Consider the following 16,697-nt stretch of genomic DNA (forward strand, 5'->3'; position numbering starts at 1 on the left):
ATCAATAAACACTGCTACAACTTCGTCAGGAGTTATAATAATGGATATAAACCTGAGAACATCGGAATCTCGAAAACAGACTTATTTTCAAATATGGATGTTCTCGGCAGCACATACGCATTTAAGCACATCGAGTACCGTACATAAAAATGGTTGACGCTCTTAGGTTTGTCCGTTCTCTTCAAACATCCATTATTAAACGCCACTTGGTATCATCTTCCGGTTTCTTAGTTCATAGATTTCTCATGTTTATTTATTTAAGTCATGTAATTTGTCGTAATCACATCGGAATCTTTTCATGGCATATGAACATAACACTTGTATATCAATATATCCCATGGCGCATCTGTTTTTTTCCTGACGCTATTCTTGCATTGACTCCATGGCTCAAGGCACGTTAATATACGTTAAATGGTAAATGATATTCTAATATGACATAGGAAGCTAATCACGGGAAACAGCACACATAAGACTTGTCTCACGTACTTTCCCAGCTGCGTCTCTGCACTGACAACAAAAGAAATGATGTTTCAACTGGATGTTTATTACAGAAATGACGTGATAACATATAAATACACGAATGGATAATAAAATGAGTGATGATTGTGAGATGAATACACCTGGAGCCAGTGTTTACAGTCACACACGAGGGTCAACAGTGAGGAGGAGGATATGCACCATCCCTGTAAGCATCATCAGTACAGAAACATCCATTCTGGGGGTGGGGTTAGAAGCAGTGTGCTCCTACCGCCAAGGTAGGGACTGCTGTCGGTATCTCGGGCTGGGACATGCTATACTGGAGACCCCTGGGAACTAATACAGGGACATACTCTGATCAGATAGAATACTACAACCTACAGGTAAATGCCAGAATCTTCAGGACATGCCAAAACTTCGAAGACATGCCAGAACCTTCAGGTCATGCCAAAACTTCCAGGACGTGCCAGAATCTTCAGGACATGCCAAAACTTCCAGGACATGCCTGGATCTTCAAGTCATGCCCAAACGTCCGGACATGCCAGAACCGTCAGGTCATGCCAAAACATCCGGACATGCCAAAACTCTCAGGACATGCCTGAATCTTCAAGCCATGCCCAAGCGTCCGGACATGCCAGAACCTTCAGGGCATGCCCAAACATCCAGGACATGGCAGAACTTTCAGGTCATGACCAAAGGTCCAGACATGCCAGAATCTTCAGGTCATGTCAAAACTTCCAGGACATGCCAGAACCTTCAGGTCATGCCTAAACTTACAGGACATGCCAGAACAATAAGATTATCCTTGAACCCTCAGGACCTGTCAGTATGTTCTGGACACACATCCTTCAGGACATGCCAGATTGAAATAGTCATGCCATGTGGTCAGAACACTGAAAATTGATCACGATCTACCTTTGCACCTGTGTTATTTCATATAATCTTTACACTAACCGTAAATTGGGAAATACTATAGAAGTTCTGACTAGTATCAAGATCTTAAACTTCTCTATATTAGGCTGTCACAGTACCATTGGTGTAGGATTGGTAAGCTCAAAGCGTATGCCATCTTGAAACAGGCTGATCTGTTGCCAACTTCCCTGGGAAAGTGCTATTAAAAACTGGATATCCCTGACCTGTACTAACTGTGGTCAAGTCATCAAAGCCTACAGAACCAATAACAGCTCTCTTCCAAATGAATGCCTCGTTAGAAATGTGTAAAAAGTTTGAATTTCACATACTTGTGGAGATGAAATAATGCAATAACAAGCTAATAACAATTGACTAAAACAAGAATGTTTAATAAAATAATAATAATAATACCGATGGTAAAATCCTGTGTGTTAAATTTGTTGTTTGAAATTAGTTTGGACAACTCAGTTATTTCCAGGTGTTCAATAGCACTATCCCGGGACACAAAGGAAACACACACCTAGTATCCACACAGTTTAGAATATCAATCTGCATGGTCTCTGGGACGGCAATGTGTTTATCAGATATAATATGGCCATAGTAGAAGTTGACCTAACAGTTCAAGAAGTGTGTCCCAAAGAAAATGACCATGTCTGTATGTAGCATTTACAATTAGTACCTTGAGTAGACTCCAGTAAAGTATGGCAGGTCAAATTAGGCCATGGGGATCAAGTGTGGCACACCATTGGGGCAGAAATGAGATTCAAGTAGGGTAAGACAGACCATTGGTGCCTTGAGACTCCAAGGTGTTACAGGCAACTGATGCCATGAATCCAAGACAAAATGGCACAGTTTAATAAAGTATTTCAGACCTTTAGGCCAATAAGATTTCAGTAAAGTATGGCAGACTATCAGGGCCATGAGACTCCAGTAAAGTATGGCAGTACATTTTGTTCATGTGACAGGATTAAGACAATTACATTTACTGGGAAATTGAGAACTTACCGAAGCGTTTACACATCATACTTTTATCTCTGCTACTGAGTCAGTGCAGGTAACAAACATAATCTAACAAACAAAAGCATTTTAAAGTATTTGTACTACTTTAAAACTACCATTATTTAAATCATGATTTGGAATAAATGTCATAATAATCTCTTTCTGGATAAGAAAAAAATGCTCGTAATAACATGTCAGTCCATTACCACTTGGTGGCCAAATTGTGTATAAAATCTTCAGACAATAGCAAAAGGTCCATGCCTTGTAAGCACAAAACATGACAAACAATTTGTAAACTGTAGTCCATCTATGCTCAAAGTAAACCTTGGTCAACTGAGGCGTGTCACTATACAGCCTAGAGTAACAAGTAGACAGTAGAATATAGTTCATACAGTACAAACAGAACAGATCACCAATGACTAAAATATTTCATTGCTCCTTCTCTGTGATAAAGTCTGAAGAGATGACATTAATCCTTCTTTAAAAGCTAATCATTTCATGAATAGGTGACGGATTACATCCAAATCAGTTTAGAACCTTTTTACCCAATGTAATTTGCAGTGAAACGTGTATGTCTGAACACAATAGGACGCTTTCAATAAAGTTTAAAATGGCACCTAAAAATTGAGTAACATTTTCGATCACAACACAAGTCTTTTTTGTAATACCACTCAGAATAAGGCACAGAAATATTCTAATGCAGCACACAAATATGCCAATGTTGCTAGAAAAAATAAAATGCCGGTATAGTTCTACACCATATGTTCATATATTTCACATAGTATAAGGGTCAATGTTTTGATAGTGTACAATTGTGTTATTCTGCCTTCTGATGTGGTACATTTCACCTATTTTAACTCTCTTAAAACATTTGTTTAGTGTCAGCAAGGACAATCGAAATATCAAAACTATATTCTTATCAGGTCTGCAAGCATCATGGCACATAAGAGTTACTGAATGACTGCAGAGAAGGACCAGTCGAGCGTGTACACTCTGACAACAGTAACAGCAGACACTCCACCACACAGTCGTGATTCCTACCACAGGACTGGCTTCAGGGACATGATAGTAATGGTAGAGACATTTTGGCCGTTTCTTCGTAAACCTTTGGCATTATACGAAATCTACAAATCGGTAAAATCTAAAACAACCGACTAGGAACATTCTAAAAATCATAACACAATTGGTCAAATGTTCAATAAAACTGTGATAGACGAAGAGACAAAAGTGATGAGATAGCTAGGTCTCTAGGAGTGTGCACGAGACCCGACCTGGTCTCATGAGGACAACAACAGATAGACAGACAACTGCTGTAAACAATGGCTCACTCTCTGTGACACAGGGCACATGCTGGAATTACGTTCTTCCTGAAGAATGGGAAATGTTTGAATGTTGTGTATACATACATACACCTATGATACACATATATGGTATCTACAGTTGAACAGATCAACATTGTCAAAGACTGCAGGAGAAGAGATCCCTGTCACTGTACATGCAAACTGCCCTCCCTCCCTCCCTCCCCCCCACTCCCAATACCGGCCACACCAAAGAGTGTGTTGGTCCAGTATCCCATATCAAACAACCATCTATGAGGTAACTGTAAACTAATGGTTTTCACATGTTTTGGAATTAATTCAAGTTAATCTTGTGACTCAAAATACAAAAATAAATACCTGCAAATTTGCAGGTACCGCGGGCACACACTGCAGTGCATGATGTTGTTGCAACACACTGCAACACTAACCAGAGACTTGCACACACGGTCACACACTCTTGTGACAGCAAGGCCAGAAAACACAATTTCGATGGCTGATTTTGATACATGACAACTTTTAGCATATTATGCAAATGTTATGCAAATCTAGACCAAGACAGTCTGTATACACTTGCTGGCAGAGACGACATCTGTATATACTAGATGGCAGATATGAAATCTGTAGACACTGGCTGTCATATCTGCAAGCTGTATACACTGGCTGGAAGATATGATCAGTATACACATCCGGCAGATATGACAGCAGTAGACACAGCTGGCAGATATGACAACAGTATACACAGCTGGCAGATATGACAACAGTATACACACCTGGCAGATATGACAACAGTATACACACCTGGCAGATATGACAACAGTATACACAACTAGCAGATATGACAACAGTATACACAGCTGGCAGATAAGACAACAGTGTACACAGCTGGCAGATATGACAACAGTATACACAGCTGGCAGATATGACAACAGTGTACACAGCTGGCAGATATGACAACAGTATACACAGCTGGCAGATATGTCAACAGTGTACACAGCTGGCAGATATGAGAGCTGTATCCAACATGGCAGTGTGTCATTTCAAAGTTCAATTTGATTTTCTATGTACCAGTGTGCTACCCAAAAAAGGACAATCTTGTGACAAGGTTACTATGCATAAGGCTGAGGTCAGTAGTTGAAAAGTGAAGGTAGGGGTTAAATGAGACCACTTGCAGAGACCATTGTTGACATGTTGTTGGCAACACTAGTGGAGACTTGTGGTTGAGGCCAGTGGGGACCGATAGGAGACTTGTGCAGGGGAAGGCAGGTGACTGATGATACTTGTAGCAAGGGCCAGCGGGACCGATGGAAGAGACTTGTGGTAGGGGTCCGTGGGGGCAGGTACTAGCCCTTATCATAAGGGTTAGTGGGGACCACTTGAGGAGACACATATTAGTTTTCAGTAATAACAAAATTTGAATGAATCACATTGGGCAGCTACGAGTCAGCAAGTGACCCTGACCTTCACTCTCCACACTACCGCCAACAAGCCTCAGCACACGATAAACAAAGACCTACTTCGTGCAACGGCAGCGCATGCCCCTCCCTCCACGTGGTACAAATGGACACTTAGAGTGTACTTGAAGTTACTATTTGTCAATACCTAGAAACAGAGATCACATAGAACATACGAGATACACAAGTCTGGTCAAACCAGTGGTGCTACCACCAATCTAGGTCCAGGCACATGGTGGCTGTCGCCTGCAGTAGGCCGCCCCGAGGGGAGCCAGCGACACTCGTAGTGGTACACATGTATTATGTAGTAATGCTAAGATGGTGTGAGCCTCTTGCTGCAGTCTCTCAGCACACACAACTCTGGCACATACAAATTGAGTGTCCATTTCACTCTCTTCTTCGTTCACAATGACTTGATCGATACTCAGATGAAGATGTTTGTTCTGGATCAAGTGCTCGGTCAGTGCCAGTAATGTCACAATCTGGTCTCAGTGATGTCCACGCTATACAAAAATAATCACTTTCCGAGCATCACAAGTAGCAGCTACTGTCTCTGCTGGACTCAGCCTTCACACAGCCAGTCTAAATAGCACGGTCACCCAGTCAGGTGCAGACAGTCACACATCAGGCAACGAGTCAGTCAATCAGGTGCATTCTTGCAAGGTCCACAAGCTCACGGAGACTGTATTATGCTACACACACCCAGCTGCTGCTGCTGCTGCTGCTGCCCTGTTGTGGTGGGAGCAAGGAAACACCTGTCCCGCTTCCAGGTGGGCCCGTCCATCCCTTCATCTGTCCGTCAGTCCAGGCGTCAGGATGTGGGCACAGAGGGTGGTGTCTGTGGGAGATCCATACACAGCTTGGACTCCGCGTGAAAGTCAAGAGCTTTCTCGGCTTCCTCCAGGTCTACATCCAGGGCATCACCACTACCTGGGCCAAAGGGTGAGGACAGGTGCCGAGAGTTATGGCACTTCTCCGAGGGTTTCAAATGAAAGCTGTCACTTTGTGGGCCTGGCAGTGGACTTTCCACATTACAGTCACTGTCCACGCCAGATCTCCCCGACTCAGCATAACTGTCATTGCACAAGTCGTCATCCAATTCTTCATCCGAGGTTCCCCCGTCTTCCCCCTCCCCACGCAGGAAACGAACACATCTCTTCTTCCTCCTGAAATAAACACATCACTGTTAAGTCACCAATGTTGAATAAAAATAGGAGAAACATCCACTGACGTCTTTTGAAATGAAAAAAATTACTGTTACAAATTGTCCACTTATAGTTTTATGAAGATGGATATTGAAGCTGTTATGGCTCTACCAATGTTATGAAAAGCAGTAACAAGCAAGATGTGTATTATAGTTACCACAGGATTACTATACAGCACACTAGATACTAACTAGTACATTATATTAAAGAAGCTCTACAACCTCAAACCTCACACAAACATCTACGAACTCATACCTCACAGACAATTTAAACATTTCATATTGTGAGAATTCCAATAAAATCTACTTGTAAATTACAATATTTAAAAAAAGGAAATCTTTCCAATAGTCAAGTCACAAGAGGCTTGGTACAGTAAAGCCAAAACATTGTTGCAACATGCTGAGAAGGACCAAGCAAAAGACACATGCCTAGACGAAGGACGATGGTTGAGACAGTCCGACAACCAAAGAAAATGCCAACCACAGAATATGAAAAAATATGTATCGGTAATGGACTTCTGCAGCACATGCTTGTCTCGAAGTGCAATGAATTTAATCTCAGTGCATGCTCCGCAACCCCATCCCCCAAAAACGTTTGGTACACAAGACACAGATACATCGACATGATATACAAATATATATATTGTAATATGGGCAAGACAGCAAGCAATATATGTGGTTAATGGTTACTGCAAGCAAGCATAGTGTCAGTCACGCCACAGGCCGTTCATCCTGCAAGAGAAGAAACCTGATTGGTCAGGCAGATCAGTAGGTGGTCATGCAGGGGCACCATGCATTGGTTGGACTGTGGAGGTCATGGCTGCTACCCATAGTGCACTGTAACAAGCTTAGGAAGGTAGCAGAACGTAGCTATTTTTTAATTCATTTTTTAGCAATTACAGAAAGTCTTTTGGTAGCCACGTTTGTCAATAATTTGGAAATTGTGTTTGTAGAATTGCCTGTGCCAAAAAATGAAGGCCTACCATTTCCTGCTCTATCCTTGACAAATCATAGGGAGAAGTAAAAGAAGATAAGAAGGAGCTAAGGTGCTCAAGACACATTTACAGCAAGATTGTAAAGAATCGATCGTAAATTCAATGTGAAGGACTACAACGAAGAAAGGGACAAGAAAAGAAACATGGTTGACAGGTGGAAGTGTTTGAAAGGGGGCATCGGTGCCCCCACTGACAGGGCGCACACAAACCAGGTTACTGGGATTACATGAGTAGCAGCAGCTACAACAGATGGTACAGAAGTGAGACAAGCTCAAGCAACAAAAGTGAGTATGTATATATATATACACTCCATACAAGCAAGTGGTCAGTGTAGTGGTCAGTCCGTCCCTCAGTCTGTCCGCGGTCCTGTCAGGACAGGCCTGCCCTTCACCAGACAGCCTCATGCAAAGCTACTGCAAGCTGCTCACAACACTCAACAAGCAGCCACTGAGCATGCTCCATCGAGATTTTCAAGAATACCTTACTATTATACGTCGGTGGACTTTTTCGTTTCTAATTCAGAGGAACTGTCATGTTCACACTTTGTGTCATGCATCGATCTGAAACGAGACAACATGGCCATTGCAGAAAAGTTCAGCAGAAAAGTTAACAAAAAAATAATAGAAACAAAAAAAAATCCTGAAAATATGGTTATTTTTGCTGACAGTTTGAATGAACCAACTTCTGCTGAATCTTCCTGTATAGGTCTACACAACCATCCTCATGGAACACACTCATCGAAGACAGAAGAGTGTCTCGTCCAGTAGAGACAGCTCGGGGCATCCTTGACAAGATCACTTGGGCATGAACAGTCTGACCAAACGTTACTCTTCCGAATCAAGTGTCTGCTGTAGTTTCACCTCCTACAAGCCTACAGCCTGTCCGCCGGGAGAAAGTTAGGTGGCTAACAACGGCAGTCGCAGCCTGCCTGTGAGGTTGAGGCAACAACTGATGGTGGCGATGGGCGGCTAACTACAACTTTTCTGCATTAGCCACTAGTGCCTGAGGAAGCTAGGCAGATGCACTCACCTGCAGGGCTTGCACCACTGAGTCTGCTGCTCCATCCCAAACCGTGCGCGGCACTTCTTTGCGTGTGTACATTCTGAAACATAAACTGCAGTGCCTCAGATAACATGTCAATTCAAACAGTGGCCGAACCTGCCCTTTGCAACTTTTTCTCAAATAGATAATGACTTGAAATCATCTAATTGCCTTTTTTCGTCGTTCATCTTGTTATTATCATTTCACTAAATTACGTTAAACCTACACAATCCACTTCCCAGGTGTCACCGCGGCAAAAGCGACGACCAAATAATCAGATAGGCAGAAGAGACCACACAGCACTGAGCACAGCTCTTGCTAACTAGTTCTCACTGCTTCAAACCAGGGGACATGTTCAAATATTGATTTCCAACTTTTTTCCCAAATTAACAGAAAAAAAAGAGTAGCCAGAGAGAGAGATCTAAGTTTGAAGACACCTTCTCTGAGAGCCAAGACACGCATGAGATTGTACGAGGGAAACAGTGGACAGGATAGGTGAGCCAGGACGAGAGAAGTACTTGTGCCAAGGACAGATTTAGGGTTTCATCATGCACATAACCCACCTAAACACACTACCCCATCACACATGCAGTTTCCACCAAATTATCAGTCTCAGTCCAGAATCCAGCAATTTCACAAGTTAGGGTAATGATTTCCCATACTGGAAACTGTGAGAGTGTAATTGTATTTTTTCGGTATTTTAATCCGCATTAACCCCCATGCTAATCAATATCAGCAGCAAGTTGGACTTCCACTGGTGTTTCCACACGCTCAGCCCTCTCGCTGCAGGAGTACAGCAGCCCCCACTCACATCACTGCCACTATTGTTCATCAGCACGACTTACGGAACAAATCTATAGCAGGGTTTCCATTACTCTCTTTAATTTAACTTTCTACATGATGAAACATAGCCAATAACTTGACTTGCCAATCGTAAGAAATCCACTAACATGTTCATTTGCTCAAAAATATAGAACACTCACTGGGCCATGGGAGTTCATTTCTCTCTCTGCCCAAATGGCCATTTTCCTGCCCTCACTCTACCACCTCTGACTGCCCCACCAGTAAGCATACACCCTAACACATGGTACACCCACTCCTTGTCAGAATTATACAACATTGAACTAGCAGGACAGAACAAGCCCTATTACACCTGGGTATGTTCATCTAGGTAATGCTAGTTTTTAGGGGTGGGTATTGGATGTTTAAAGTGTATCACATTATTTTACTATGCACAAGGCCATATTGAGACACATATCACAATATATTGAAAGTTTAAAATTTTGAATTCAGAAGCAATTTGAACATCAATGCAGGGATTGAAGTTCATAAATGGAACAAAACAAGATGCTGGAACAGCATAATGTTTATCTATTCAATAAAAACGCACGGATGCACGATCTGATGACAGTGGTGACTTGGGGTAACAGCACTGCCACAGAATTTTGGAATTATGGAAACATTACGAAAGTATATGTATTTGGCAAGTGTATAACACTAAAAACATGATAAAAATCGCTATTTGAAATCAGCCAATATACCGAGCATTGAAACATGATATTGTGATATGTATCATGGAAAGAATGAACCTAAATTTACTGATATACCTGTAATACTGTGCACCCTTACCAGTTCTACAAGGACGTTGGGTTCTAGGTCACCTAGGTCTATGTTTCACATACTCGATTATTTCAAGCGGCAAAATTTTAAACCTTAACATCACACCCGGCCAATTTCGAGATGAAGTTTCAAACATTCAGAAAATCAGCTTATACAGTGCACAACTATTGAAATTTCCGAAACAAATTTGTTATGATTACAACACAAATATTCAGGAAGAAGTATTACCTTTGTATTACAGTCAAATAATAGACTCTACATGCAATTAGAAACTGCACACTACATACTGGAAAGAGTTAAAAACAACTTCACCAAGAGCATCATTCAAGCATGAGGAATTGGAGTGTGAGTGAGTTGGGTTCTACACAGCTTTCAGCAATATTCCAGAAATCTCATAACAGTAACACCAGAGACAGGCTCCACACATGGCACCCATGTGGGGAATCTAATCCAGGCCTGTAGTACTGAGCGACTGCCTTAACCACTGGGCTATCCCACCACCCAGAATCTGACTAGAACAACTGGATGCAGGTAACTGGAGGTTACAAACAATCAACATCAATCCGAGTGAGTTTTACCTTTATTTTCACCAGGGCCATCTTTTTTCCGTTTCTTTTTCTTTGCATGTGACGCGTAGTTATCTCGGGCTGACCAGCCAGGGTACAGCTGTAGGTGGAGCTCCTTCTCTTTCCGTGCCATGTCGTAATATTTGGACTGTTCACCCCGGTCTAACGCATGCCACTGGAAAACACCATGGTTCACATTCAAACCCCCATCGATGTAAAACACAACTTTAAACTAAACGTGTTTAGGTATTCCTTAACTCCAATCTCATTACCTCATAAGACTCTTGACAATACACTTTGACAGCTACAGGTATCAAATGCATCTCATCAATCACAAATAGAAAGATTACTAACAGTCAAAAAAATGTCTTGAACATGATCGCTTCTGAATGTCAGATGTGTGTTTTACTGAATATATGAATATACAGATTTTAGTGTTAAAGGACAAAATGGATCGATAATTCTTGAATGTCAAATTCAATAAAACAAGCTCTTTCAACGAACTGCATGAATGTTAAAAAAAAAACATGAACTGATGTTAGTATCAAAGATGTTTAAACATATATATTAATATGCACTATGAATTGCCAAACTGAACACACTGGATAAGCCTCCCTACTTAAGCCTGAGAGGTATTCTACCAAAGGCCGATTCGTCAAAGCAGGAGAGAGAGAAACACTATGTCTTGTCTGGTATACAGGTCTGAAGAAGTCAGCTCAGGGCTCAACTCACCTTCTTCCCTAATATCTGATTAATAGCTGCCGATTCTTTCAGCGTACAGTCTGCGATAACCTTTGCTCGCATTTCTTTCATAAACAACATGAACGCATTTAGAGGTTTCTTAACATAGGGCTTTTTCTTCTGGGTATTTTCCCCACTTCGGCTATTACTGGCAGAACTCTCTTCACCAGGGTTCGAACTTAACTCGGGCCTGAAAAATGACAAGAAAACCATGGACTTAACACTCGGATCCCTGGTGGCAGGTCTGAATCAGTAAAGAGTTAGTTACATGTGGCTTATCTAGTCAGGCTGGGAGTCAAGGCTTTCATGTTCAATTTGCCAAAACATAGCAGTGATGGGAACCAACGTGGACCTACCCTTCGGCCTAATATCTGGTTAATAGCTGCCGATTCTCTAAGTGTGCACTCAGCTATAACTTTGGGTCTCATTTCTTTCATAAATAACATAAATGCATTTAATGGTTTCTTTATATGTGGCTTTTTCTTCTCTGGTTCCGGATTGGGGTTGTTCTGGCAACTATTGGCCGAATCTGGAATATTGCCATGCCTGAAAAGAGACGCAAGCTACATGTAAAACTCTCACAGGTGCCCAGAACCGAGCTCCCCTAACACCTTGACATCAGTTACAGAGTGGGTGAGTGGAACAGCGGTCAGCAGGATCAGCTATGTTGCGGCAGTCTGCTTAGGTTCTGATCCTGGTGCAGACAAACCAGTTGAAGATTGCAAGCATCACTCATGGGTGCGGTGAAACAATAAGACATTCGCAGCTGTTGCTGGACATCCAAACCCCAATTAGAATTTGTGACAACAAGCACTGCTTATTGTGGATGTCTTTGGACCTTTGGTACTGGCACTTGACACAATGTCAACAGCGATGTAATACTCACCAGAAACTGGCTCGGCTAAAACTAAAGAAATTAAACCCAATTTTATAAATCTCATATTTAAGCATCTGTCATTTAACAATACCAATCTGTTTGAAATTTGTAACAAATATGGACAACCCACTTCATAAATTTCAGATTCTTTACATTTCCTAAAAGCATAAAACTGTCATGAATGTTTTGATGTTTATAAACAATTTAATATTGCCCCCCCCTCCCCCATCACAATCTTATCAAGAAGACAATCTGAGGAATGTGTGGCAGTCAGCTCAGTTGGTTCTGTTCAGTGGTAAGCTGAGAGTTTGTCGGTCTGGGGAAAGCATTAACGATGATGATGCAATAAAGAATGTTTAACGAGGTGTTAAACGCAGCACTCAATACAGTACTTGCTGCTCCCTACAGATGTATCAGATACTCTCGCTTCAGATGCTGCTCTCATATTTCTGCATCTTCTTGAATTATTATTGAATCTTAGTTACTGAATGTTTCTTACAAAAATGTTTTTTAAATCATGAGACACAGATTTGGTGCATTCTAATCCCAATTTTAAAGATGTTTTCCCCTTATCTTCTTTGGAACTGTAACCGATACCATGAGGGTTCACTTGCACAAATCGTAACAATCGCTTAACATACACTACACTAGTCATAGCATTACAGTCACTTTTTGCCAGTGGGCCCTGGTTAAAATGCATCTACTTTACATAAAACTAGGCACAAACAAAATATATTTCTTCCCTGAGATGCTTCGACAAAATATACGATAGCAACTAAATTTGCTTGTCATTTTACATAAATTGATTTATTTTAAAAACAATACCATTTCTTCATTTGAAAATAATAATAAAGATAATAGATTTTTTTTCTTCTTCAAATATTCAAATAATCCCAAATTCATTTTGCTTCATTTCCCCCACCAACCTGTGATTGTCGACGCCCATTGTTTGCGCCCCCATCATCTCTTGTTTTGGTCCCGGGCTCATGATAGGGTGGGGTGGCATGCCGGGGTGAGGCAGACCAGGGTGCGGCAGGATCCCTGGGGGGCCCAGCCGTGATATTGAGTTGATTAATGGTGGATAGGAGCCTGAGAATCCGCCTGAAGAGATTGGGTACCCTGCTGGCCGATGCCTGAATAATAAAAGCAATATTGTTAGTTTGAATAATTTCTAGTTCTTAACAAAGCCCGAAGAGATTTGATATCCTGCTGGCTCCTGCCAAAATGATGGAGGAAGCATTGTCAGCTTGCTCGTAATGTCGCCTGAAGAATACCTTGCTTGTCACAGAATATTGGAAAAATTGTTAGTTTGAATAATTTTCCGTTCTTAACATTGCAATGGACAATAATCACCTTATGCCAAAAATAATGTTGGAGATTTGTTTCATTAGAAATCAGACGACTGTAAGACAACAGAAGCCTCCTCCACAGTCAAAAGGGCTATCTCATGACAAGATTTAAAAAAAAAATTAATCCTCCTAGACAGGGTTTATGAAATACAAAGCCTCTTATATTGCCTAAATCCACTGGCATATGTTTCCAATTAATTCAATCTTTCAAATTTTGAGAAACAAATTTCAACATCTGATTCACGAAGGTGTTGCATGGTAACACAGTGGTATGAATATCACAAGTTTTGTAGGAACCAGTTGTAGCATAGGACACAACTCACCGCAAACTGATGCACCCTTACATATAATGATCCACATGAGATGCTTCAAAAGTACATCAAATTTTCATAAAACAATATACAGCCAACAATAGTTCAACGCAGTAATCAACTTCAAGAATATCTATCTAGTGTGCGAACAATGAATGTGATATATTTTTACTCGGTCATCCAGACACAATCAAAATTTATTTTAATCATAATAAAAAAAATACACATGAACTCATCATTCGGATAGTTGTAACCAGTTGATTAAATAAACCAATAAAATGTTTTATGAAACGATGCAGTAACAAAACTCAATACAATTTATAGTTTTGGGGGAATAACAAGCAGAGAAAAAGGAGTCCTTCAAAAAAAATCCAAAAGCAAGGACAGTGATTCTGTTTCACGATACCATTAATCACTACTGCCACATTGTCTAATTTCAAATTAATTCAGCTGTTATTTGACAATGGATAAAAGAAAACAACAATGATTCCCTTTTAATAATAAGCTTCGATTCATTTCATTTAATCACAGCATAAAACCAGTAAGTTGTTCAGAGTGCAATTTCTCATTAATAATAGCAGTATGGCGTTACACCTCCAGGACATTCCAGACCTTTAGGGTACGATGCAACACATGGGTGTGTAACCCAAATCACAGAAAACAACACTACAACATTTAAACCAAGCTTAATAAATATTTCAGCATCTTGGTCTCTACCTCCAATACAGTTAAAACATGAACACCGGGCAACACCATATTCATTTCTTAGATATTAACAAATGTTCTCTCTCACACAACTTAAACATGAGCTATGCCACAATAAAACTGTCAAATAAACTTCGTAGAAATGAAAACACTAGCATGTCTGACTGCGTGGCCTGGCTTGCTTGACTATGAGTCAACGGGCTGGATTCATGAGAGACCTCTTAAGATTCACATGACACAGGCTTTCTGTCGATGTAAATATTCTACTTTAACCCCCACTCTTAACACATAACGACAAACTACTTTATGCCATTTGATTTTTTCCGTCTCTCACAAAATGTTGACATACCAATTTGACAAAACTTCAATTCCCTGTACATTATTATAAAAGGGCACATTTAAGACGAAACACTAATAAATTGACATGTGAGTAATCTCAACAGGACTCAGATGTAATGAATCTGGTTAAATATAATACAATGCTATCTTATTAACTGATTGAGAATAAAGCAGTTATTTTCATATTAAATAATCCCTAATTAACAAATTTTCACAATCAGATTTTCTAGGTTTAATGTTTATGAAATTAGATATTCTGTGTTTTTTATACACTTTTTTTTCATTTAAAAAGAAAGCTCTTTTCTGTAAGGGAGATAATTTTGTAGCTGTTAACACCATGTAGTACCTTCCCCTATCACAAATCTCCCGCCACCCCTAAAAGAATTACTGAAAAAAACCCAGATACCACCACACAAATATATAATTAAAGGCTTTTAATTCTAATCATATTCATAATCTAATAAATTTCCACTTTCTATTACCTGTTGGACAACATCACAGATAAAATGGAATTATATTTTCATCAAAACCAAACATCTAGCATGACAAGTGAAATTTTTTTCAAGAAAACCAAAAATTTGGCGACACCAAAACTTGCCAGGCTGATCAATAACCACAGTTTCATAAAACCCTTACCCAACACATGATATTTGTTAGTATTCATAACAGATTAATTTCTTTACAGTGTGATGTGTTGGAGAGATAATATGAAGGGCTGTTGAGGACGTTTCCTCTAACACTGATACAAGGGTGACACTGACTGACAGAAAGCATGATAAGCAAGATGTCCCTGGTCCTGTACACAAGTCCTCACATCACATCCCTTAACAAGACACCATGGCAGTCCGCATTCCCATGTTACAGCATGTGGGCATTACACCCCTTGCTTGTACACACTATCATGTACAGATCATACTTGTCAAAAGCCCTGGTCACAATCAAACTTAACATGGTAAAGAAAACCCCACAGGGCATGCTCTAGCATTATCATTGGATGAAGTATGTCAGGTGTTGCCAAACAGTTTTTTTTAAAGGCACGGATGAAGCCATTTGGCGTGTGTTTATGTGTACCAGACTCGGAGGGCCAACACCGTTACCAGCCCACCGCCCCGGACAGTGGGCTCCGACTCAACAGATGACACAAGTCCCACAATTTTACATTCTATTTATCTTTTCATTTGCTGCGATCTATGCCGGGGTTGTATGGGTACGCAAAGCCATGACCTGCACTTACGCTAACTTCATAATTGACACTGAATGGAGCCCATATGTTGGACATACTATTCTTATTGCAAAATGGTTGTCCCTGCCATTAATGCTGACCGGCCAGCCATGCTTTTTCCTTTGGCAGCTTGATAAGACAGCAAAAAGCACACTTCCAATTTGGAATGCGACAAAACCAAATGGGTACCAATTTGTCTGAGAGCTGTCTGCGATTTACAATAAGCCTTAAATTGAAAATAATAAGCAACTTCTAGTTGTCAATCCCAATTTTATTCAAGCAATGTGGCAGAAAAGAACACAAGACAATAAAACGTGGCAAATCTTTGACAATCTGTACAGCAGGCGGAGCAGTTTTCGGGCTACATCTAGAATTACCAGACGAAAGCTCTCTTTTAATAGCTCTGCTTAACAACACTTCATTCTCGCATTTCGCCTTATTATGTCCATATTTAAATGCTCAGAATAAAAACAGGTGGAGGCTGTTAATTTTGTTACTAATAAATTGTAGCTTCCCCTGCGATTAGCGTCAGTGCCGACCGAGGTGGCCAATGTTGTGAGTCGGGCTAC

At 40.7% G+C, this 16,697-nt stretch overlaps 1 protein-coding gene across 4 annotated transcripts in view; it reads right to left on the reverse strand.

Annotated features, from left to right (window-relative positions):
* Positions 1-548: 548 nt before the first annotated feature.
* Positions 549-16,697, reverse strand: part of LOC139468022 (protein pangolin, isoforms A/H/I/S-like) — a 71,369-nt gene continuing 55,220 nt past the window's right edge. For 2 of the 4 annotated variants that reach the window (XM_071249683.1, XM_071249685.1), the window contains 6 exons: positions 13,129-13,335; positions 12,212-12,232; positions 11,682-11,871; positions 10,597-10,759; positions 8,387-8,471; positions 549-6,324 (listed from right to left, as the gene is read on the reverse strand). In XM_071249683.1, coding sequence (XP_071105784.1) covers positions 5,970-6,324; positions 8,387-8,471; positions 10,597-10,759; positions 11,682-11,871; positions 12,212-12,232; positions 13,129-13,335 — 1,021 coding nt within the window. In that variant the 3' untranslated portion in view covers positions 549-5,969. Of the gene's footprint in view, positions 6,325-7,842; positions 7,918-8,386; positions 8,472-10,596; positions 10,760-11,681; positions 11,872-12,211; positions 12,233-13,128; positions 13,336-16,697 lie in introns of all 4 variants that reach the window. The other 2 variants (XM_071249686.1, XM_071249684.1) reach the window with 2 other exon arrangements.

Source organism: Haliotis cracherodii, unplaced genomic scaffold (assembly GCF_022045235.1).
Source record: "Haliotis cracherodii isolate W230 unplaced genomic scaffold, xgHalCrac1.p SCAF_2, whole genome shotgun sequence".
In the NCBI taxonomy this organism is placed as follows: domain Eukaryota; kingdom Metazoa; phylum Mollusca; class Gastropoda; order Lepetellida; family Haliotidae; genus Haliotis; species Haliotis cracherodii.